Source organism: Delphinapterus leucas, chromosome 2, assembly GCF_059928025.1.
Source record: "Delphinapterus leucas isolate spDelLeu-1000000601 "Yukka" chromosome 2, BTC_Dleu_Yukka2, whole genome shotgun sequence".
Taxonomy (NCBI): domain Eukaryota; kingdom Metazoa; phylum Chordata; class Mammalia; order Artiodactyla; family Monodontidae; genus Delphinapterus; species Delphinapterus leucas.
The window spans coordinates 100,775,991-100,801,704 of NC_143130.1; the positions used below are offsets into that span (position 1 = coordinate 100,775,991).

General features: G+C 42.6%; 1 protein-coding gene across 2 annotated transcripts in view; it reads left to right on the forward strand.

Annotated features, from left to right (window-relative positions):
* Positions 1 to 23,695: 23,695 nt before the first annotated feature.
* MEIS2 (Meis homeobox 2) overlaps positions 23,696 to 25,714 on the forward strand; it is a 202,869-nt gene continuing 200,850 nt past the window's right edge. For both annotated transcript variants that reach the window (XM_089907390.1, XM_022587519.3), the window contains exon 1: positions 23,696 to 24,854. In XM_089907390.1, coding sequence (XP_089763516.1) covers positions 24,843 to 24,854 — 12 coding nt within the window. In that variant the 5' untranslated portion in view covers positions 23,696 to 24,842. The remainder of the gene's footprint in view (positions 24,855 to 25,714) is intronic.

Below are 25,714 nucleotides of genomic sequence, written 5' to 3' on the forward strand. Positions count from 1 at the left end.
TCCTTGGCATGAGCCCTCCCAGAGTCTGTCATTAGCCCCACCAAAGAGCCCAGGTAGGCTCCAGTGTTGGGTTGCCTCAGGCCAAACAACCAACAGGGAGGGAACCCAGCCCCACCCATCAGCAGTCAAGCAGATTAAAGTTTTCCTGAGCTCTGCCCACCAGAGCAACAGTCAGCTCTACCCACCACCAGTCCCTCCCATCAGGAAACTTACACAAGCCTCTTAGATAGCCTCATCCACCAGAGGGCAGATAGCAGAAGCAAGAAGAACTACAGTCCTGCAGCCTGTGGAACAAAAACCACATTCACAGAAAGATAGACAAGATGAAAAGGCAGAGGGCTATGTACCAGATGAAGGAACAAGATAAAAGCCCAGAAAAACAACTAAATGAAGTGGAGATAGGCAACCTTCCAGAAAAAGAATTCAGAATAATTATAGTGAAGATGATCCAGGACCTTGGAAAAAGAATGGAGGCAAAGATTGAGAAGATGCAAGAAATGTTTTAAAAAGACCTAGAAGAATTAAAGAACAAACAAACAGAGATGGACAATACAATAACTGAAATGAAAACTACACTAGAAGGAATCAATAGCAGAATAACTGAGGCAGAAGAACGGATGAGTGACCTGGAAGACAGAATGGTGGAATTCACTGCTGCGGAACCGACTAAAGAAAAAAGAATGAAAACAAATGAAGACAGCCTAAGAGACTTCTGGGACAACATTAAATGCAACAACATTCGCATTATAGGGGTCCCAGAGGGAGAAGAGACAGAGAAAGGACCCGAGAAAATATTTGAAGACATTATAGTCAAAAACTTTCCTAACATGGGAAAGGAAATAGCCACCCAAGTCCAGGAAGCGCAGCGAGTCCCATACAAGATAAACCTAAGGAGAAACATGCCGAGACACATAGTAATCAAATTGGCAAAAATTAAAGACAAAGAAAAATTATTGAAAGCAGCAAGGGAGAAACGACAAATAACATAGAAGGGAACTCCCATAAGGTTCACAGCTGATTTCTCAGCAGACACTACAAGCCAGAAGGGAGTGGCATGATATACTTAAAGTGATGAAAGGGAAGAACCTACAACAAAGATTACTCTACCAGGCAAGGATCTCATTCAGATTCGATGGAGAAATCAAAAGCTTTACAGACAAGCAAAAGCTAAGAGAATTCAGCACCACCAAACAATCTCTACAACAAATGCTAAAGGAACTTCTCTAAGTGGGAAACACAAGAGAAGAAAAGGACCTACAAAAACAAACCGAAAACAATTAAGAAAATGGTCATAGGAACATACATATCGATAATTACTTTAAACGTGAATGGATTAAATGCTCCAACCAAAAGCCACAGGCTCACTGAATGGATACAAAAACAAGACCCATATATATGCTGTCTACAAGAGACGGACTTCAGACCTAGGGACACATACACACTGAATGTGAGGGGATGGAAAAAGATATTCCATGCAAATGGAAATCAAAAGAAAGCTGGAGTAGCAATACTCAGATAAAATAGACTTTAACATAAAGAATATTATAAGAGACACGGAAGGACACTACAAAATGATCAAGGGAACAATCCAAGAAGAAGATATAACAATTATAAATATATATGCACCCAACACAGGAGCACCTCAATACATAAGGCAACTGCTAACAGCTATAAAAGAGCAAATCCACAGTAACACAATAATAGTGGGGGACTTTAACACCTCACGTACACCAATGGACAGATCATCCAAAATGAAAATAAATAGGAAACAGAAGCTTAAAATGACACAATAGACCAGATAGATTTAATTGATATTTATAGGACATTCCATCCAAAAACAGCAGATTACACTTTCTTCTCAAGTGTGCATGGAACATTCTCCAGGATAGATCACATCTTGGGTCACAAATCAAGCCTCAGTAAATTTAAGAAAATTGAAATCATATCAAGCATCTTTTCTGACCACAACGCTATGAGATTAGAAATGAATTACAAGGAGAAAAACGTAAAAACACAAACATGTGGAGGGTAAACAATACGTTACTAAATAACCAAGAGGTCACTGAAGAAATCAAAGATGAAATCAAACAATACCTAAAGACAAATGACAATTAAAACACGACGATCCAAAACCTATGAGATGCAGCAAAAGCAGTTCTAAGAGGGAAGTTTATAGCTATACAAGCCTACCTCAAAAATCAAGAAAAATCTCAAATAAAGAATCTAACCTTACACCTAAAGGAACTAGAGAAAGAAGAACAAACAAAACCCAAAGTTAGCAGAAGGAAAGAAATCATAAAGATCAGATCAGAAATAAATGAAATAGAAACAAAGAAAACAATAGCAAAGATCAATAAAACTAAAAGCTGTTTCTTTGAGAAGATAAACAAAATTGATAAACCATTAGCCAGACTCATCAAGAAAAACAAGGAGAGGACTCAAATCAATAAAATTAGAAATGAAAAAGGAGAAGTTACAATAGACACCGCAGAAATACAAAGCATCCTAAGAGACTACTACAAGCAGCTCTATGCCAATAAGATGGACAACCTGGAAGAAATGGACAATTTCTTAGAAAGGTATAACCTTCCAAGACTGAACCAGGAAGAAACAGAAAATATGAACAGACCAATCACAAGTAATGAAATTGAAACTGTGATTAAAAATCTTCCAACAAACAAAAGTCCAGGACCAGATGGCTTCACAGGCGAATTCTATCAAACATTTAGAGAAAAGCTAACACACATCCTTCTCAAAGTCTTCCAAAAAATTGCAGAGGAAGGAACACTCCCAAACTCATTCTATGAGGCCACCATCACCCTGATACCAAAACCAGACAAAGATACTACAAAAAAAGAAAATTCCAGACCAATACCACTGATAAATATAGATGCAAAAATCCTCAACAAAATACTGGCAAACAGAACCCAACAACACATTAAAAGGATCATACACCATGATCCAGTGGGATTTATCCCAGGGATGCAAGAATTCTTCAATATACGCAAATCAATCAATGTGATACACCATATTAACAAATTGAAGAATAAAAACCATATGATCCTCTCAATAGATGCAGAAAAAGCTTTTGACAAAATTTAACACCTATTTATGATAAAAACTCTCCAGAAAGTGGGCATAGAGGGGACCTCCCTCAACATAATAAAGGCCATATATGACAAACCCACAGCAAACATCATTCTCAATGGTGAAAAACTGAAACCATTTCTTCTAAGATCAGGAACAAGACAAGGATGTCCACTCTCACCACTGTTGTTCAACATAGTTTTGGAAGTCCTAGCCACAGCAATCAGAGAAGAAAAAGAAATAAAAGGAATACAAATTGGAAAAGAAGAAGTAAAACTGTCACTGTTTGCAGATGACATGATACTATACATAGGGAATCCTAAAAATGCCACTAGAAAACTACTAGAACTAATCAATGAATTTGGTAAAGTTGCAGGATACAAAATTAATGCACAGAAATATCTTGCATTCCTATACACTAATGATGAAAAATCTGAAAGCAAAATTGAGGAAACACTCCCATTTACCATTGCAACAAAAAGAATAAAATATCTAGGAATAAACCTACCTAGGGAGACAAAAGACCTGTATGGGGAAAACTATAAGGCACTGATGAAAGAAATTAAAGATGATATCAACAGATAAAGAGATATACCATATTCTTGGATTGGAAGAATCAATATTGTGAAAATGACTATACTACCCAAAGCCATTTACAGATTCAATGCAATCCCTATCAAATTACCAATGGCATTTTTTACGGAACTAGAACAAATAATCTTAAAATTTGTATGGAGACACAAAAGACCCCGAATAGCCAAAGAATTCTTGAGGGAAAAAAATGGAGCTGGAGGAATCAGACTCCCTGACTTCAGACTCTACCACAAAGCTACAGTAATCAAGATAATATGGCACTGGCACAAAAACAGAAATATAGATCAATGCAACAGGATAGAAAGCCCAGAGGTAAACCCACGCACCTATGGTCAACTAATCTATGACAAAGGAGGCAAAGATATACAATGGAGAAAAAAACAGTCCCTTCAATAAGTGATGCTGGGAAAACTGGACAGCTACATGTAAAAGAATGAAATTAGAACACTCCCTAACACCATACACAAAAATAAATTCAAAATGGATTCGAGACCTAAATGTAAGACCGGATACTATAAAACTCTTAGAGGAAAACATAGAACACTCTTTGACATAAATCACAGCAAGATCTTTTTTGATCCACCTCCTAGAGTAATGGAAATAAAAACAAAAATAAACAAATTGGACCTAATGAAACTTTAAAGCTTTTGCACCGCAAAGGAAACCATAAACAAGACGAAAAGACAGCCCTCAGAATGGGAGAAAATATTTGCAAACGAATCAACAGACAAAGGATTAATCTCCAAAATATATAAACAGCTCATGCAGCTCAATATTAAAGAAACAAACAACCCAATCCAAAAATGGGCAGAAGACCTAAATAGACATTTCTTCAAAGAAGACATACAGATGGCCAGGAAGCACATGAAAAGCTGCTCAACATCATTAATTATTAGAGAAATGCCAATCAAAGCTACAATGAGGTATTGCCTCACACCAGTTAGAATGGGCATCATCGGAAAACCTACAAACAACAAATGCTGGAGAGGGTATGGAGAAAAGGGAACCCTCTTGCACTGTTGGTGGAATGTAAATTGATACAGCCACTATGGAGAACAGTATGGAGGTTCCTTAAAAAATTAAAAATAGAATTACTGTATGACCCAGCAATCCCACTACTGAGCATATACCCAGAGAAAACCATAATTCAAAAAGACACATGCACCCCAGTGTTCATTGCAGCACTATATACAATAGCCAGGTCATGGAAGCAACCTAGATGCCCATCAACATATGAATGGATAAAGAAGATGTGGTACATATATACAATGGAATATTACTCAGCCATAAAAAGGAACGAAATTGAGTCATTTGTTGAGACGTGGATGGACCTGGAGACTGTCATACAGAGTGAAGTAAGTCAGAAAGAGAAAAACAAATATCATATATTAACACATGTATGTGGAACCTGGTAAAACGGTACAGATGAACCGGTTTGCAGGGCAGAACTTGAGACACAGCTGTAGAGAATAAACGTATGGATACCAAGGGGGGAAAACCGTGGGGGGGTGGGGATGGTGGTGTGCTGAATTGGGCGATGGGGATTGACATGTATACACTGATGTGTATAAAATTGATGACTGCTAAGTACCTGCTGTATAAAAAAAAATAAAAATGCGGTTGATATAATTCCATTTCTGTGGGTTAAAAAAATGTCTAATAAAAACTCATGGAGCTGTTTACACTTGAGATTTGCATAATTTATTCTAAGTAATATCTCAATAAAGGTTTTTTTTCATCTTCATAAAAAAAAAAAAGAAAATGGATTCTTACATCACTCCTACACACAAAAAATAAGTTCCCTGTTGGTTAAAGAATTAAGTACAAAAAGAAAACCCAATCAAGTGTTTTGAAGAATTTTACAGAAAGAGATCTTTATAACTTTAGGATATGAAAATCTTTTACATAAGACACAAAAAGCACAACCCATAAAAGAAAATGTTGATAAACTACCATAAAATTTAAAACTTCTGTTCATCAAAACACATATCAAATAAAATGAAAAAAAAAACCCCACAAATTGGAAGGAGATATTTGCAATATAGAACTCATAAAATTAATAAAAAGATGAAAAACTCAACAGGAAAATGTGGGAAATACATAAACAGATATATCACAGAAAAGAAAATACGAGTAAAGATTAAGCATATAAGATGCTCAGCCTCATTAGTGATTCAGAAAATGCATGTTAAAAACTAAAGTGAGTGTAAACCGTTTTACACTCACCAGATTGGAAAAGAAGGAGGAAGAGGAGGAGGAGGAAGTGGTGATAGAAGAAGAAGACAATATAACCAAGTGTTAGGATATGGATCAATAAGATATCTTATTTAGGGCTTCCCTGGCGGCGCAGTGGTTGAGGGTCCGCCTGCCGATGCAGGGGACACGGGTTCGTGCCCCTGTCCGGGAAGATCCCACATGCCGCGGAGCGGCTGGGCCCTTGAGCCATGGCCGCTGAGCCTGCGCGTCTGGAGCCTGTGCTCCGCATCGGGAGAGGCCACAACAGTGAGAGGCCCGCATACCGCAAAAAAAAAAAAAAAAAAAAAGATATCTTATTTACAACTAGTGTGAATGTAAATCAGTACAATCCCTGGAAAATAATTCACGTTATCTTGCAAAGTTGAACATTGGTATACTAAACAATGTGGCAATTCACTCCTAGATTTATACTCTAAATATAGAAAATTCTTTGCATGTAAACATCAAGAGACACACAACAGAATACTCATAGCAGAACGCTTTACAATAGTGACAACAACAACAAAAATGGTAACAACCCAAAGAAGGAAAGATAAATAAATTGTGTTATGTTTATACAATGGAATATCAAACAGAAAGAAAAAGTATACACAAAAAATTAATCTTGAAAGTGCAATATTGGATGAAGAAAAGAATCCAGAAAGACTCCATTGAGTGTGATACCATTTTTATTTTTTAAAAAAAGCTCAATGAATATTGTTTGGAAATATATATACATACATAGTATATATAGAGAGGTTGATATTTATTAATATACTAATAATGTTATATATGATTTATACAGTTCATATACTATATATATATATATATATATTTCAGGAATACATAAACACAAAAAAGTATTTTTAAAAATTCAGGCTAGTAGTTACCCCAGAAAGAAGAAGCAGAAGGATGAAAGGGAAGGAACACATGATTATATGCAGTGTTCCCCTTCTTAAGCCAGGTGGCTAGTTCGCAAATGTTCCTTTTTATGATTATACTTTGTAACAGCCAAATATGTTACATATATGCTTTTGTATGTAACAAATATTTTACTAAATATAAAAGTAAAAAGATAATGAGTGGTCATTCTTAAAAACAATGATGTTGGGGCTTCCCTGGTGGCGCAGTGTTTGAGAGTCCGCCTGCCGATGCAGGGGACACGGGTTCGTGCCTCGGTCCGGGAAGATCCCACATGCCGCGGAGCGGCTGGGCCCGTGAGCTATGGCCGCTGAGCCTGCGCGTCCGGAGCCTGTGCTCCGCAACGGGAGAGGCCACAACAGTGAGAGGCCCGCGTACCAAAAAAAAAAACAAAAAAAAAAACAGTCATGTTATGACTGAGAGAACAGGAAATAACAGAAAAGAGCATTACAAAGCTCATGCCAGAAACTCTCAGTTTCAGTGAAGCAGGAAGTGAAGTCATCTGAGAATGAGAGGGGTGAGAGTACTTAGGGGCTTCTGAGTGGTTTGTAGAGTAAAGAGAAAAGGAGGAAAGGAAGGAAAGAGAAAAGGACAGGGGATTAGAGGAGAGAATGAGTTATTGTCAAAAGAAGGATTCACCACAGAAAATGGGTAGAAGAGTAATCTTAGCTTCAGGAGGCCAGCTGAAGTTCAGGCTGTAAATATAACGTGTATGTATTCAGGACTTCTTCCCTCAAAAGCTGATTATTCAGCAAGAGAAACAGAAAATGATTATGATTAAGTTGGAGGTCATCAGGGAGGTCATGATAAAAAGTTCAAAAAGCAATAGAGGCCTAGACCCAATGCAGCGAAAAGTAATTAATTAATTATTTATTTATTTTAAAAAAACAATAGAGGCTTTGGATTTTGACTTAAATACACTCACACCCTTCAATCTATGTCCAGGAATCCATTCTATGAAAATAATTCTGACTTTTGAAAAACCTTTATGCACAAAAATGTTCATTACAGAATTGTACATAAAAAATGAAAAAATAAATTAGTGCCCAATAATAGTGTAATGGAAAAGTGAATTATGATACTTAATTTAATTGATGACATATAGATTGATGGTCATAAAGAACTTGAAAGCTTAAATAGGATGCAATTTTATGCAAAGTACAATTACAACTACATAAAAGGAACTATATATAGAAAAAATGCAAAGAAATACAATAAAATTTTGAAAGCAACTGTGTTTGGATACTTTATCTATGGGTGATTTTTTCTTTTACCCACTTTTCCACATTGTCAAATTGTCTTTAATGAGTATATATTACTTTTAAAAATGAAAAATAAATTAAGATAAATGTTTAATGATTTCTTAATGCTTTAAACTGGGTAGACGATCAAGTAAATCAAGCTGTGACCAATACATTGGCAGAAAATGATCAAGAAGCCAGAAGTCGGGCTTCCCTGGTGGCGCAGTGGTTGAGAGTCCGCCTGCCGATGCAGGGGACACAGGTTCGTGCCCCGGTCCGGGAAGATGCCACATGCTGCGGAGCAGCTGGGCCTGTGAGCCATGGCCGCTGAGCCTGCGCGTCCGGAGCCTGTGCTCCACAACGGAAGAGGCCGCAACAGTGAGAGGCCCGTGTACTGCAAGAAAAAAAAAAAAGAAGCCAGAAGTCATAATAAGAGTCATAATGAAGACAGACTAGTTTGTTTCAATAAAGATATGGTAGGAAAGAAAAACAAAATCCCTACATTTGAGATCTTGAAATTAAGTTTAAGTTCCAAGTGTAGCTGTAATTGTGGATGGCTAAAGTGGAGATATATATACATACATACATATATAGGTACAAGTACACACACATAATTAATGTGCACAGGAATGTATTGTGATGTAGGGTGGACAAAAAAAACAGTGAACCAAGTGAGAATGATCAGGGTCAGTAGACAAAAGCAACCTGAATGAGAATGAGCCAGAGTTATATAAGTTTTTAGTTTGGACTTCCAAAGAAAGACACAAATATTCAGCAGCTTTACCATGGTAAATTATACTTAGGCATCATGTTTATCCTTTAAAGTTGAGATGTAATGACCAGTTTTGTGATGAATATGTAGAAACAACCTGTTTTAGGTTATGTTATATTTATTAGTGTGTCCAATTGTATATGAATATATCCTAGGTTCTGGAAGAAATGGCCCTATGTCTCTTCTCCATGCATAGGTTCCAACTCATTTTTCAAAGTATGTGTTTATATCTCAGATAAACCTGAGCTAACTCATTATATAAATAAGGCCTAATTGGTAAAGTACATTAAAGCAATCTTCTTTGAAGGTAACATTTTCCAAAGAGCCTGTGTAAAATATCATCTTTTAAATGTATCTCTCTTTTCCTGTCATACACTCTAGTCACCAAGACAAATATTATTTAAATTTTTCTAAGTTTCACATATACTTCTCATATACTTCAGCCAACCTGCCATAGTAAAATGTAATACAATGTTATATGTGGGGTTTTTTTTGGTATCGTTACTAATATTTATATTAGTAAGAGCTAAATATTAATAAAATGATATCATCAATAATTTTGAAGGATCTGGAAGGCTAGAATGTAATTGCACTGAGACAGACTTCTCTTTGCTAGGTTCAATATCGACCCAGGAAAGCCGCTTCTCTCAATGCTCTCTATTCCACACAACCTCTTCAAGGCTCCCATAGTAGCCTAGGCATATTTCTACCTTTGTTCATACCAAAATCTATTGATACACCAACTTCTGTTTCACTATGTGAACCCACCGAAGCAGAGAATATATTTAATTAATATATTATATATATTAATATTTAATTAATCTTTATATGTTAACACCTGTAAGAGATTTTTAGAGAATATTATGGACACAATAAATTGAATGATCGAATGAAAATAGGAATTAATAATTGAATGATGCCCATCACCTTGTTAGTATTATCAAGTTATAGAATGTCTGTGGTGTCCTGATTGTATTATACATGAGTTCATAGTGCAGTTGTGTATTCTAAAGAATTATAAAATTCATACTTCATCTGCACTGCTAATCCAAAAATCAGCCTTTATTTAAAACTTAATTCTGGTATACCCTATATGTCTTAGAAACATTAGGATGCCTCCTGGTAAAGCTTCCAATTATGTGTTCATAATTTTTTTACCCTGTCAAGCATACATTGCTCCTTCTGTAACATACCCATTCTATTCTTAGTGAAATCACTGGATTCCAAATCACATCATGCTTTATTTCAGCAATAATTTAGCAGAGACAAATCCAGTGCTACATGGAAAGATGCTTATTATCTCCAGCACCTCTGCCTCTAACTAGCCTAACCCCTTTTTCAACAACTGTGACAAAAGGATCTCCCTCCTCCCCCATCTGTTTTGCTCAACAAGCTGCTGTAGAAAGAGCAGTGAACTGAGAGCTGCTAGTCCAGGGACTTGGTCCCAGGGTTGTTACTATCTTGAGTTAATTAGACTTTGAATTAGTACCTTAATCGCTTGGGGCCTCCATTTCCTCATACATAAAATGAGGGGGATGCAGCAGATAATAATTGTAAAAAAAATAACTAAAAGTTCTATTTATCAGGCTTTTACTATATGCGAGGAAGTGTGCTTTGTGCTTTACATACATTATCTCATTTAATTTTAATCCTCCAAACAAGTTTATTAGGTGTATCAGTCAGGGTCCAGCAGGAAACAGATAGTGCATATCAAATTGGGTAATTTGAGGAATGCTTCATAAAGGAACTATATTAAAAATGTGTGAGTGGGGTGTTAGGAAACCACAAGGGACGGTGCAGTGCCCCAAGGCTGGTAATGGGGAGGGAAGTGGTTACCTGAACCCAGAGAGAGAGCGCTGTGAAGAGGGCTGCCTGAGCCATGGCTGGGATGCAGCCAGCCCCCAGAGACCCTGGAAATCAGGACTCAGACCTCACTCTACCCACTCGGAACAAACCCAACAGGAAGCAAAGGCCAAGGTGGCATTCTGAAACCATCCATATGAGCCTCCGGATCACAGAGCCTGATGGAGAAAGAAAGTAAAGAGTGGATCTGGAGGGGCCAATAATATTAAGTATAGTTATCCAGATTTTATGCATGAGACTACCGAGGTTCAAAGAGGTTAAGTTTCTTGAGATTACACAGTTAGCTCAGGACAGAACCAGGATTCAGCTCCTTCCTGTGAGACTCCGGAGCCTAGGCTTCTGACTGCTCCTCAGCTAGGGAGTTCCTTTTTGTCCTTCCAGGATTAGAAACAGGCTCAGAAGTGATCTAATTCAACCCTCTCCCTTAGAGATGTTTGAAAGAGATGTCTTTCTATTTAGGACATGAGCCTTGCAGAAACCTCAGTCACCTTTGAAAAGCTAGTAGTCTGTGTGGTCCTTCTTCCTGTTCCTATACTTACAGTTTATATCCTGACATGTAATTTTGACCCATACCCCTGAATGAGACACTGGTAAAGACAAAGTTGTTAGAAAGTCAAAGGGAGAGAATAACATTTTTGTTATTAAAAAAATCTCTTCAGACATGCTATCTAAATTAAGCACAATTAAAGAATTTTCTTTTTCCAGTGAGCAATCTAGTGTGTAGTATGGGGAGTGGAGAGGGAAGTAAACTGATGATTGGATTTCCTGGTTCACCTGCCAGAATGAGAACATAGCCCAAGACTACGCTAAATGTGTTCCATTGACTGTGGACAAAGTGAGAAAAATGCAAGATGTTTAATTGAAGTGAAACTAAAAACTAATATTAAACATATTATTCAACATCCCTGTGAGGGCCCTTTAGATAAGAAAAGGAAAGGAAATTCTCATAGAGTGAGTGAGTAGTCAGAGGTTGTTAATTTCTCCTTGTGTGAGAATTAAATTTGCTTAAGAGGGAAGACTGTAGTAATTATCTGAGGTCAAGGGGCCCATCCCCCATCTGTCTGCTCCTCTGTCAAATTGAGATAAAAGTCCCACTCAGGTCTCCTAGCAATGGGGAACTCTTCCGGCACAAGTGCTTCCTGGACTGAACAAGTTGTAGTCGCAAAGTGTGTAAGTCAGTTGTTGGGAACATGAAACAAATCTTCTAAAAGCCAGGCAAGTTATAAACTGTGACTCATGGCTGGACCAGCCCTCAACGGCCACTTAAATCCAGAATCTAATTCAAGTAGAGCTGCAAATGTACTTCCTGGTATGAAGGAAGAAGGGAAGTAGCAATACTGGGGGCTTAGCCTGGCCCCATCCCAGGTCAGGTCCTGCACCTGTGCTGTTCTCACTGCCTCTCAGAGGTCGCAACGCTAGAACCTTCAGACCCAAGGCAAGAATGAAATGAAGCTTGAGTTTCTGGCAAGCTGGAGAGGTGGCCTTGTCTGCCATCTGTGTTCCTAACAGGACCTGAGGAAGCTGTTGTGGGTGAACAGTGAGTGTTTTGACCCAGATATGCCTCACCTTGAACTCAAATGCCTTTTTTGTTTTTTATACCAGAGTAAGCAATTTACCATTTATTGTACCTTCTAAGGTAGAATATCTACATTTTTGTTTTGATTGTTTGACATACTTCTCAATTGTAACAGAATGTCTGCCCATGAGTAATGAGGTGCATAAATTTTTTTTAAAAGGGGCATTTTGGGCTTCCCTGGTGGCACAGTGGTTGAGAGTCTGCCTGCCGATGCAGGGGACACGGGCTGTGCCCTGGCCAGGGAAGATCCCACATGCCGTGGAGCGGCTGGGCCCGTGAGCCATGGCCGCTGAGCCTGCGCGTCCGGAGCCTGTGCTCCGCAACGGGAGAGGCCACAACAGTGAGAGGCCCGCGTACCGCAAAACAATAAATAAATAAATTAATTAAAAGGGGCATTTAAATTACCTCTTCGAAGACCATCAATGTGACCTGAGAGAACACTCTCAGGAGGAAAGGTTCAGTTTGGGGATCCGTTTTAACTAGCTGGTTAATTATAAATCTGAAAAACATCTGGGTATAGGACATCTTTTCCAAGAAAAGTTATTTTCTTGCCTGTCATTGAACACTACCTAAGCAGGCTTTTTGATTACTTGATAGTCAGCAGCAGCTTCATCATGTCTTGGTAGTAAGTGAAAATGGGGTTAGGGCAGAATAAGGGGAAAGAAACTTCAGTGACCAGAAGTGAATCAGTGTTTCTAACACAGAGGTCTCTTCAAACAAGCCTTGTGTGGGTAAAAGCCAACATCTACTTTATGAGAAATTGTGAGGTGAGAGGGGCTCATATTTAGGCCCTGCAAAGATCAAGAATGTTGAACCTACCCCAAATTCACTTTCAAATTAGCTCTGACTTAGTAATTTTCCTGATAATTTCCCCAGACTTGGGAACTAAAAATAGAGGTAAAGTGGCATCTAATAAACCTATCTTTTAGGATAACTGAGTATTGTGGGGGGAGGTAGAGGAGGAGGAAGATACGAGACGGGAAGGTAAGATGGGAGAGGGAGGGGGAAAAGGAAAGGAGATAGGAAAAGAGAAAGAGAGAACTCTGCCAGTTGACTTCATTTCCACACGAATCCACCCACTCTGAGCTTCTGTTGTTGCTTTGTTTATGCAAAGTAAGCGGGGCTGAGACAGAGTGAAAGAGCTGAGAGATCCACGCCGAAGAAGGCAAAAATAATTTTTAAAATGTAAATGAAACTAAAACTCACTCTCTCTCTCTCTCTCTCTCTCTCTCTCTCTCTCTCCCCTCTCTCCTCCCTCTCTCTCTGTCTCTGTCTCTCTCTCTCTTTCTCTCTCTCTCTCCACCCCCTTTGGGTCCGGGCAATCCCTGCCTTCAGACTTTGAAATGAAAACACGCCGAGGAGGGGCGGGTGGGAGGCCCAGCAGCAGCAGGGAGCGTTGTCGGTGACCGAAGGAGCTCTGGTGAATATCAGGTTCGGATTAGTGACAACTCAGAAGTCACGCCGGCGGTTGGGGGAGGGAAGTTTGCCAAGGTCTCCGAACTCGACGGAAGAGCGAGTTGCCTCCCTCGGCGCCGGGCGGAGCTGGGCGTACCCAGAGAGACCTCTGTCCCGGCCTGAGCGAGCCCCGCCGCGCTCACACCCCGCGCAGAGACTGAGTTTGTCAGCGATCATAAAATGGGAATTGATTATTCCAGCCACCATTGATTAGGGAAGAATGCTTACTGCAGCAGCGGGGGAAAGGTTAAGAGGAAATTGACCTTCTTCCTAGGTGACATAAAGTCATTAGGTAAATGAGATATTCACACAGGAGCTTTAAAAGGTCATGCTCAATTTTTATTTGTAGCCTGCAAGAGTCAACCTGGAGCTTCGGCGTAGGGCAGGGACCCCGCTTTCCAGGCTAAGTGGACCACAGGAAGAGAACTCTCTCGCAGCGCGGCCAGGGCCAAGGGTGGGGGTGGGTTATTGTCTTGCGAGGATCGCACTGGAATTGGCGGGGGCCTTGGGACCCCGAGCGCTGGACCTCCTGCCAGACCCGTGTGTGCGTTTCTGTGTACACGTGTGTGCGCGTGTGTGTCCCTCTGGAGGTCTGTGCTTCGCACCCGCGTCTCCTCGGTTCGATTCGCCCGCCAGCAAAGGGGTGTAGGGCCGAAGCGGACAATTAAAAACCCTTACCCTACCAGAGCCGGCCACGTCTCAGAGTGAAAGTGTTGTTCTTTTTTTCTTTTTTCTTTTCTTTTTTTAAGGAGAGGAGTGAGAGATGTATTTATGCACATATTTATCCCTCTAATTATAGGAATTAATCCTCTTACTTATGACTAAAAGGTAACGTCGAAGGACGTCCCTTTGATGTGGAAAAATATCATTTGTGACTCACATTCAGACTGATTAAGGAATAATTGTTGTTAAACGCTTTACAAGAGGAGAGTGGTTGAGGGGCATTCGTAATTTTACGGCTTAGCACAAAATTAAACGTAATTAAAAACTCAGAAATTCCAACTGATTTTCCAATTATTTTTATTGTCTGAGCTAATTGTTACACAAGTGTATCACTTCTCCCCAAAGGCATTACAAAAAAAAAAAAAAAAAAAAGGCAACCCTACCTTTCCCAAATATTCGCCGTGAGGATTCACAGCTTTCTACAGGTACTGGCCAGGTAAAGACCTTCCTCACTCTCCCTCCCTCGGTCCCACCTCATGCCCCCGCTCCACCACTGTAATTAAGCGTTTCAGCCACTCTCCCCTTTCTGTGAGTTCCTACAACACCTTGGGATGTGAGAAAGTGATGGCAGTTCTCTTCTGCGGATCATTACAGTAAAACTGGAAGTATCTATAGAAGACTGATGAATTTCTTGAAGTAACACTTGTCATACATGGCGGAGAGATTTTTTTTAAAAACCTGAGTAAACACAGATCTCTGGGGGCCATCCCTCAATGCCTCTGCCTTCGAGTGTATGGCAGGAGGGAGGTAACAGGCAAACAAGGACTGGGGGATGTTTATAATCGTGCACACGAAGACATGCAGATGCACGCAGAAAACTTTCTTTTGCTTTCCTTTTTCTTTTTCTTTTTTTTTTTTGACCAAGGTTGGGTATGGAAAAGCTTCTCAGTTGGATTGTGAATTTTTTTTTTCTAATGTTGGGATTGCCGGCATAAAGCCAAACTATCTTTGTATGTATGGCTTCTCTTAATGTCCAAATAGATTTATTTAAATACATTAAAAGGTTTATAAAAAGTGCTTCAGTGTTACAGAAAGAAACACATCCTCACAGATAGTCCAGAAGTGGCCCTGTCTTTCCTATCAGTCTTGGAGGGAATCCTAGAAAACAAAATAAAAAGCATAAAATTAGGCAGAATGTGAATTTATAAATTTCAATTAGTCTAGACTGAGAGGGTGGAGCGGTGGAATGTTTGCGTTTCAGTAATTTCTCTGTGATTTTTTTAGGATAGAGACTTCAGTGGATTCAAGCTTTCTATCTGACTTTCCCATCTACCCCTCATAAAATAAATGATTGCCTCTGATCTGACGTGCCAGGTGAAAATGGGTAGAATTAAAACTGTCAATTCTGCTTCCAACTTGTCTTTCGATTGAGTTCAAAAGCTTTTAAAGGTAAAACGTGCCGATCATTTATATATATATTGTTTCTTTTTCTCCTATCACAGCTTTTAAGTAAAAAGAAAGAAAAAGTATTTATATTTCCAAGTTCATTTTCCCTGTAAGATTTGAATCCTGCAGGTAATTTGATGACGGACCGTAACACGTGTGAGATCGTGTGCCCAGCGAAGCCCGGTTTACAAGAGTGAAGCCAAGGAGGTACAGTGAAGTCCGGTTTTTTGGTTTTCTACCTAAATGGTTTATTTGGAGCTGAGATGTGGCTATTTAAACCTGAAGCTTTCCAAGTGCTACAATACTATTTCAGAGAAAAGGTTGGAGTAGGCAGAGTTGGAAAGAAAGGAGGAAGGCTCTCTTTGAAAGTTAGAAATGGTGAAAAAGACATGTAATCCGATGTGGAAAATTGAGTAAAAGAGGCACTGCACACTTTGGCTGAGGCAAAGATTGCTGAATCCTTTGAAGAAACTGACACGGATTTTCCAGAGATGGGAGGAGAGAGAGAGAGACGGGGTAGGGGTGGGGGAATCCTAGGGTGGGCATTTTATGTAAATGAGTAAATTCGAAATGTAGTACAGATCCAGTATAGTAAAACTGACAGTTCTGACAGTATTGACAACATAAGTATATGTTTGAACACTGCACTTTCAGACACTTAACCGATGAAGCAATAAAATAATTCGACTACAATATTTCAAATAATCGACATTGATGTTTTGATACATCATTTTTATACTCCAAATCGAGCTATCACTCTGAGGCTGGTCAATTTTAAGTAAAAACGGGCTGCAATTATTTGCACCTTGGCTAATGATGACCTAATAACAGCCCTCAATTAATTACACCGAACAGTGCTTTCTTCCTTCAGTATGGGAGTGGGAGGGGGCAATTCTTGAGGATGAGAACCTAGGATTGTGTCATCCTCCACCCTCCCTTCTATTTTTGAGATTGTGGGGAGGGGGGATTTCTGAGTTGGGAAGAGGTCTTTGTGTGATCACAGACACTGCAGACTGAGGCCCCCTCACTTCAAGTATCCACCGACTGGGTCTGTATTGGAGATATGGTCCTCACTTTGCAAGGTCAAAACTAAATTTTAGAAAACGCAATCATAAAGTTGAGTGAGTCTGTCCCCCAGGCCCATACCCTTTCTTCTGTTTCAAGGAGTAGAAGGAAGAGATTTGCTCAAAGGAGGACTGGAAATTTCTCTAAGGATCAGAGTGTGTGTGGAATGTGTGTGTGTGTGTGTGTGTGTGTGTGTGTGAGACAGAGAGAGAGACAGAGAGAGAGAGAGAGAGAATTTTAATCTAAAGCACCCAGTTGGAGTTGAATCTCTCCTTCTGTCCCTATATCCTCTGACGGCTCCCCACACACTGCTGAAGGTTTACCGGCTACTGTTTTATAAAAAAAGCCACAAATAAGAAGACAAATCTCTTCGAGAAAGGAGGAAGGATGCTGAGTACTGCATCCTCAAGCGAGTTCCCGCAGTCTCTGCTGTCCTTTTCTTCTTTGCCCCGTGAAGTTTCCAGTGAGCTTTCCTACTCCCACTTTTCTTTTCCACTCCTCTCCAAATTTGGTGTGGTAGTGGTGGTGGGAGAGGGAGGATAGAGCTAATTTATTTAAAAAAAAAATCCTGGACAGGCCCAGTATATTAAACTGGAGCAGTCCGTTGTGCTGTAGGGATCCGGCCGGCGGGAAGGGGGGCAGCTGGCGCCCCCAGCCCAGCACTCTCCCGAAGGTCTGTTCCCACCCCTGCGAAGCCCCGACCCTTCCTCAAACTCGCACTGAGACTCGGCTTCCTGACCTAAAACTTAGCTGGGCTCCACTAGACGGGATTCCAGTGTCTGATTTCTTTCCTCCAAACTTCACAAATGCAGTTTAAACCCCTCCAAACCACCGACGGCTGAGAGGCTGAGACTTAAGCAACGTGTTAAGCTACAGTAAGATGCGACTCAAAGGCAAAGGACGTGTGTGACCCATGCTGGGTGAAGGTGGGGGGTCCCAGGAGAGCTCCCCCGCCGGAGCATCACTTGGTTCCGAGGGTGTCAGCCTCTGACCGGGTCTTTCCAGCTGTCTGCGCGGCAAATGGGGGTGGGAGCTAGAAAGGGGGCAGCAGGAAGAGAGGAAAGAGAGAAAGGGGGGATAGGATCAAGATTGCGGAAGAGACAAGAGAAGGAGAGAGGAAGATGTGAGGAAAGAAGGGAGGATGGAAGAGAGCGCGGGAAGGAGCCAGAGACAGCGAGAGAGAGCTCACTCGCGCTTGGAGCCCCGCCAGATAGCGCTAGAGGGCTATTTATTGAAATACTTTCCTACTGCGAGATATTGAAGCAGCTAAAATTGGGAGAAATAAGAAATAAGAGCAAAAGGAAAGAAAGTAAAATCATTCCACCCCATCTTATGTAAGAACGTAAATTGCGGGGTGCCTTATTGTTATTAATTGGGGGGAGGGGCATATGGAAGAAAGCCTAAGTGGGGAAAGGACCAGGAAACAAAAACAAACAAAAAGGGGTCCCCTTCCCTCCCTTCGTCCCAACTCGGAAGAGAGTGAGCAAAGTTAACAGGTAAGAAAGCAAGTGGAATTCTTCCTAGAGCAACTTTCAGAGCTTCTGGTTTTATCGCTGGGAAGGTCAAGAACATTTCACAAGGATGAGCTGAGGTTTATAGAGAAGAGATGTTTTTAAAGTAATAGATGGCTGCAAGGGGGTGGGGAGGGAAAGGCAAACATGTTATTGGAAATGCCAAATAAAATATATATTAAAAATTCCAACTGTCAGCCAGCAGGTCGGAGCAGAAAGAGAGACCCGCTGCCTTTGTCCCAGTGATACTGGGTTCAGGGCTGTTTCTGCAGGACCGCAATCCAACTCCTTGAATAACAATTTATACTCTGGGAGGCTTGGAGAAGAGAGCTAGACTACAAAAATTCACTGTTGCATTCAGAACGCAAATAACAGTGAAGCAGATGGAGAGAAAAGACCTAGTGACAGAGGTGGAGTCCAGAGAGAAAGGAAGAATAAAATATTTTGATCCTTTTTACTTGCTGAAGTCAGTAATGCAAGACAGAAAACTTCTTTCAAGTAATATTTTACTCTAAAATATTGATTTGGTTTTATTCTAAAACCCCAGGCATCTCACTTCTAGCTTGTCATTTTAAAATTGCACTTTCCTTTTACCTAAAGGAATTTTTTGAATTAAAGTAATAATATCTTTCTTCCAAACCAGCCAACAGAACCTCCACAAATAAAAATTAACCTTATAGAGGGGGGGGAAAAAACCAAAACCTGCTTAATCCAAAATACTCCAAAACATTAACTAAAGTTACAAATAAGATTACGGTTGGATTTATTTGCTCCTCTAGCAAGGCGTCAATTGTTCTAACAGCTGTAAGAAGACAAAAAGGATTTAAACCCAGCAATTTTAATACACAGATTAACACTTCAGACCTCAGAGTTCTGAGGAATTTGGAGTTATCTGTGCTGAGGACCTATTACTTTCTAGAAAAAAAAAAAAAAAAAGGTGAAAAGAAACACAAGCTCCTAAAGGAAGGTGGGCAAATTCACCTAAAATAGAGTCTCGGTTCATAACTGTTCATTTCAAATTAAATACTCTCCATAAAGCCAATGCCCTGTAAATTAAGTAGGTATAGAGGCACTCAATTATTCTTTTAAATTTTTGAATGTTACCTATAATATCATTCCATGTTGAGACAAAAAAAAAAAGTAAAAATGGAAAAGAAGCAGTTCTCAGAAGTCTTGGGGATGCTCCAATAAGAAAGAGGTGATTAAAAACAGACCCTTAAATTTGAAAGGCCCGATTCCCCCTCTCATTCGCCCCCCCCAATCAGGTCCCTTCCCTTTCACCTCTTTTTTTATGCAGTGCCCTCACCCCCACTCCAGAGCTAAGTAGCCGATTTGGGATTCTGAAGAAACAGATTTCAGCATCCATATTTGTTCTGGGGCACTTGTAAAATGCGATTTGTAGAAGGTCTTTAGCCTTCTGATTGTCTTTGAATTGTTTTTACTGAAACAGATCTTTTGCAGTTAATGAGTCCCCACGCAGCTGGACAGCTCCTCTCGGACACTGAGAACTCTAACCCCAAAATGACCCCAATTTGACACCGCAAGATGAAATTTTACCGCCTGTTAAAACCATTTCCAGCCTGGGCAAACGGAGCTGACTGTTGACGGAGGTGTGTGCCGCCTCCTGCGACCCCCATCTCACGCCTGTCTCCCGGGCCTGCCCCACCTACTTTTCCTTTACCCCAAATGTGGGAGAGCAGATGAGCCTCGCAGCCCCGGTGGGAGTGCGGAGGCTGAGAACTGAGCATCAGCAACAACGTACTATCGGACTAGAAAGCAGAAAGCCTGCGTACCCCACTGTTTTTGAATAGCTTCCACGGGACTGCAAAATTGGGGGTTAGGAGAGACCATGAAGTTCTTAAATGTTTTTCAGCTCTATTAATAAAACATCAGCAAGTTGGTGATTAAAACTATTAGTCCTTTAAATTCATCAGATTGACCAAGAACTGACATCATGAATCACCTCCAACTTGATCTTGTGTGCAATTCACTGCACTGCGATGCTATCTTAAACTAACGGTTTCATAAATTACGTGCAACTAGGTAAGTGAAATTTCTTTAGTCGCATGAAATTCAGGGTTCTCCCCGTAAGCAACTGGTGAACTTTTAAATGACACATATTTTCCTCCAGGAGGACTTCACTTTTAACACACTCACACTTCTTAACTAAGGTCTTTGGAGTTAAGAATGATTGGTTGGTTTTTTTCTTGAACAGTATCTCAAAATGTTCTGTTTCTCTCTCCTTCCCATCTGTAACCAGATTGTCCCAGTTACTTGCTTTAAAGTACTCAATAAAAGGCAAAAGGAGTTACAGAATATTAGAGAGAGAGAGAGAGAGAGAAAGGAAGAAAGGAGTTTGGGTTAAAATGCCTTCTGCATCACCCAAAGGATGAAAACACATGACAATAGAGTTCGAACTTTTTTCTTTTGTAAAGCTCAAGATTATCACGGAGTAATCAACCCATTAGCTTAACAGCTGTTTAAAAATATAGAAATCATCAGTCGGTCTGAATTGTTTTTACTCAGATGCACTGCCAGGGAAGAAACTTTTTTTAAAAAATCCTAGTGTAGTTTTTCTAAATAAAGGCTTTGGAAATGCTACCTCACTTCACAATATCATTATGAAAAAAAGTGATGGTAAGAGAAGCAGGAGAAGCAGAAGGTAGCAACTTTGAATGTTTAAACTCTGCGATGCAGAGGTTCGGTTCGAAGTTGATTTTTACAAAAGAAGTATTTATCAAGGAAACTGAGTTCCTTTTTAAAAAGAAAAGTGGCGCTTTCTGTACAGGGCATTTAAAACAACAGTAACCCTATTGGCGACAACAAATATGCAATATTGAAAATAAGAACAGTTAGAGGATTTAAAAACTGAAAAACTGTATAAACTTCTCAGCTAGCGGCGCTGAACGGGGACCGTGGATCCACCAATATAAAGACCTCGGCAAAGTCGAAAATGCTCCGCTGCGAGACCACTTTGATTTTTTTCTCTCTCATCTTTCCGCCCCGGCTAAACTGAATTCGAACAACTGCCTCCTATAATAAAATTCTGGAGGTCAACTTTTTCTCCTCTTTTGCATCTTCTTTTTTTACTCACCTTTTCTTATACGTCGACGAACAACTCAGCAACAAATAAGGATGCTTTTAATCTTGGAGTTCTTCTGGGGAAAAAAAATGAGGAGGTGGAGGGGGAAGGACCCTCCCCCCCAACCTGCAGGTTTCATACCAGTCGGCTCTTGCAGGCTTGAAGCCCGGCTTAAGAGTGGCTGAAAGTCTAGCCTGGGCTAGACTCTCCTCCCCGGAGCTCCGCGCGCCCGGCAGTCCTTGCTCCGGCCACCCCGGCAAATACCGCGCGGTCCGCGGCCCCTCTCCCTGACGTCGCGCTACACTCGCCTCTGCAAGCCCCTCCGCACTATCTTTCTTTATATGTAAGGGCCGATTTCCCGCAGACATCATTGTTATGATGGCTCATTTAATCAAACTGTTTAATTGCTCTGGTAATCACTATCATCATCACAGGTGCTCAATCATTCATCATTTTTGGAGGGCTTTATTGACCTCCGGAGCTCATTCCCCAGCCCTATTAAAACGGGGCCAAATTTCTCCGACTCCGCTTGGAGTCTCTGCAGGCTACGATCTAAGCCCAGTTGAGAGTTGCCCGAAAGCTTACAGTGAAGCAGAGATGAAAAGGGAGAAGGAAAAAAAAAAAAGCCTATCCGCCTTCTCGCCTTCTCCCTCTTATTCTCATTCTCTCCCCACAACTCCCTTCTCTCTCTCTCCCTCTCTCCCTCACAAACACACACAGTATTTTATTCTCCTTGAGCGCCCCCCCCCAATCTCCCGGGAAGTCGGGTCAAAGCCACGCGCAGAGGATTCGCTACTTTCTACTCTCCAGAATGGGTTCAAAGTTGGAGAAGGAGGCGGCTGTTGAGGAACAATCTGTTTTCAATTCTCTGGGCCGGGGACCATGAACCAGGGCGAGAGCCAGGAGTTGGGGAGAGGGCGCGCTCGGAGCGCAGGCCCCGGCTGCTGGGCTGCCGGGAGCCAGGGGGCGGCGGGGGCTGCAGAGCTGAGCGCGCCGGGAGACCGTAGCTCCGCCCCCAGCTCGCGGCTCGGAGTGATTGACGCGCGGCCGCCGTGATACTCGCGGCGCGGAGGTGAGGCAGGGTGCAGCTCCAGCCAGGGATTCGGCGAGACATCGGCTAGAGCTACTTTCTACGCAAACCATGTGGGATAGTTACCTTCTTTCCCTCCACTCTCCTCCTTTTCCTTTTTGGAAAAGTTCATTCGGAGTCGGCCCCATCTTCCTGATACCCCGAAATTGCCCGGTGTAACTAACACAGCCATTAGCCGGCGATACCGCTGCCTGGCCTCTGCGCCCCCGGCGACCACAACAAAGCTGGGCAGGAGTGCCGGCCAATCCTCCTTGCTAAGCATTCTCTCTCGCTATGCATTCTCTCTCTCTCTCTCTCTCCGCCCCCCCCCCATGCTTCCCAGCTCTAAGTGAGATCCACTTTGGAGTCGCACACCAGTCACGCGCGCGTGTACACACACACACACACCCTTTGGCAACATCAGACAACATCAAACATCCAAACGACTCCCTCCCATTCCTCCCTCCTGATTCCACCGCGGGCCCCAAAGACTCTCTCCAGGGTGGCCCTTGTCCGCAAAGCTTGAAGGGAGTACTCTCTGAGTTAAGCTGGTCTCTTCTTGTCCTAGAAAAAAATGAATGTTGACAACAAGGGTCCTGGATCTGCACAGGGAAGAAAGTACCACTTAAAAAAACAAAAACAAAACTCTAGCCGGGCGTTGGTACGGTCTGCAGATCCTGCTGCCTCTGGGTGTTAGCAGAAAGCCTTCGGGGCGCGATAATCGGCTGGCAGAGGAGTAGGGGGCCCGCGGAACTAAAAGGAACAAAAGCAAGAGCGCCATGCCAAACGTCCCCGACACGACCTCGTTAGGCAGGAGCCGGGAGTGATGGGGAAATGAACTAGAAGCAAGTTTTTTTTTTAAATTAAAAATCTGAGGCTGTACCGTACTTTCCCTGTGGTTTTCTGCAGTTTTCCTCTCTGCGCTCTCCCTGTCCTCTTCATTCTCATTCTCTCTTTCCCTCCCTCTTTCCTCACGTGCGCGCGCGCGCACACACACACACACAGGCGCACACGCACGCACACACACACATACTCCTCTTCCTCCCTCCTCCCCCGCCTTCCCCCGCGCCTTCCCCGCGGAGGAGCAGCCTCGCTGATTTGCTCGGGTCGGTCGGGCTCCTGCCTCCCCTCCCCCTCCCGCCCCCCGCCTCCCGCCTCTCCCGCCCCCCCAACCCGGGCCGTCCGATCGCACTCGCTGCATATCAGAAGCTCCGCGCGGCGCGCTCCTCCTCGCTCCCGCTCCCCACTCCCGGGATGTGTCTCCGCCGTACGACGGGCTATGGCCACCACGACTTCCGGGTTCCGTCATTTCGTTCTCCCGCCGCCGACCCGCGCCGCCAAACTGAGGCTCTTCTATAAGCCAGGCAGCAGCCAACCTGCCAACACCTACTGACACTCACTCATCTCCCAGAGAGAGAAAGAGAGCGAGAGAGAGCGAGCGCGAGAGAGCGAGCGCGAGTGAGAGCGAGCGAGCGAGCGAGAGAGAGAGGGAGAGACAAAATACCTACCAGGAAAGGGGGGGAGGAAGTCCAGTTTTTGCAAACTATTCATTTTTTTTCTTGATTCCCCCCCCTGCTTTCTTTGAACGATACTTTAAAGAGAGAGGATCATATTATAGATACCGCGGGGGCAAAGCTAAGGGGGGGGGAGGAAAAATTCAAGAAGCAGAAACCCCTCGCGGAGTTTTACTGGAAGAAAAAAACGGGTCTGAAAGATTCCTCCTCTTCATCATCATCAACCATCATTCATTCACTACCTTGACATTCCGGGCTTTGATTGACAGCTGGAGTGGCAAAAAGCCATGAAACACGACAGTTCGGTTACATGTGGGCTGCTGACGGGCCGCTCGTAACCTTCAGTTCGGGGGCTTGACAATTTTTTTTTTCTTCTTTTTCTTTTCTTTTTTTTTTTTTTCCAACTGAGGGGAAGAGAAGAGAAAGAGGGGGAAAGGAGGACCGAAGAGGAGGAGGAGGGGAGGGGGGAGGAGGAGGAGGTGGAGGAGGAGGAGGAAGATCAGGAGGAGGAGGAAGAAGAGGAAAAAAGAGAAAAAGAAGAAATATCACAGGAAAAAAAAAAACTCTTCGTTGTCTTGCCTGGGCTTTTTTCCCCCCCCTAAAAATAACATATTGGAAAACTGGGAGAAGTCTCCTTGGTTTGGAAAAAAAAAAAAAAAAAAAGGAATCTTCAACCTAGATCACTTTCTTATCCGGACTGGGATATTAAATATACGACACATCCAGGAGTTTATTGGAGCGCAGACTGATGGCGCAAAGGGTAGGTTTAAATCTCCAACACTTACCTAGATATAAATCCTCTCCTAAGAGGGGCCTGTCCCGATGCCTCCTCTCCCTTCAACGCTGCTGCTGCTGCTCGCTGCTTGATGATGGCGGCCAGTATTTAAAAAAATAGCAGCAAAATTATTCATCGGCTTCTTTTCCCCCCCGTGCCTCTGCGTGTGTGCGAGTGTGTGTGCGTGCGTGTGTGCGTGTCTGGGCGCGCGTGTTTCAACGCTGTGCGAGCGGGCGGGCGGCGAGTGCGTGTGAGTGGTGTGTGTGTGTGTGTGCGAGTGCAATTGTTACACGCTTTCGCCTCGCTCCAGCTTTTACCCCAGCAGCGCGATTCCCCCGGTTCTCCTGCTGCCGCCGCTGCCGCTGCTGCGCCGCTGCTGCCGCTGCTCCCGCGGCTCGGGGCGGGCACCGGCTGCGTAGGAGCCGCCGCCGCCGCCGGGGCCGCCGCTGGGGCCGCGCTGCCGCAGCCGCTGCGCCGCCGCCTAGACTAGCCTGGGCTGCTTGTTTTGTCTCTGAAATTGACAAGGACGCAGGGAATCCGCTGCTAAATAATGTTTCTGGTAACTTTCACATTATTCCCCCCACCCCACCCCCACCCTCTGCTCCCTGCCCCCGGGGAGGCACTGGCCCCAGCCTTCCCTAGTCCTCGGCGTTCTCGTCCTGATTATTAGCGTTTTTCTTCTCTTTATTTTGTTTCATTTCGCCTTTTGATTTATTGGATCCTCTGGAGGAGGCGAAGGGGGGTTAGGGGTGGGATCCGGGGCTTCCTCCTCACACTAACTCCACTTCTCCCTCGGTTGGCTTGCTACGGTTCTGCTGCCTCCCGCCCGAGCGGGACCTCCCGGC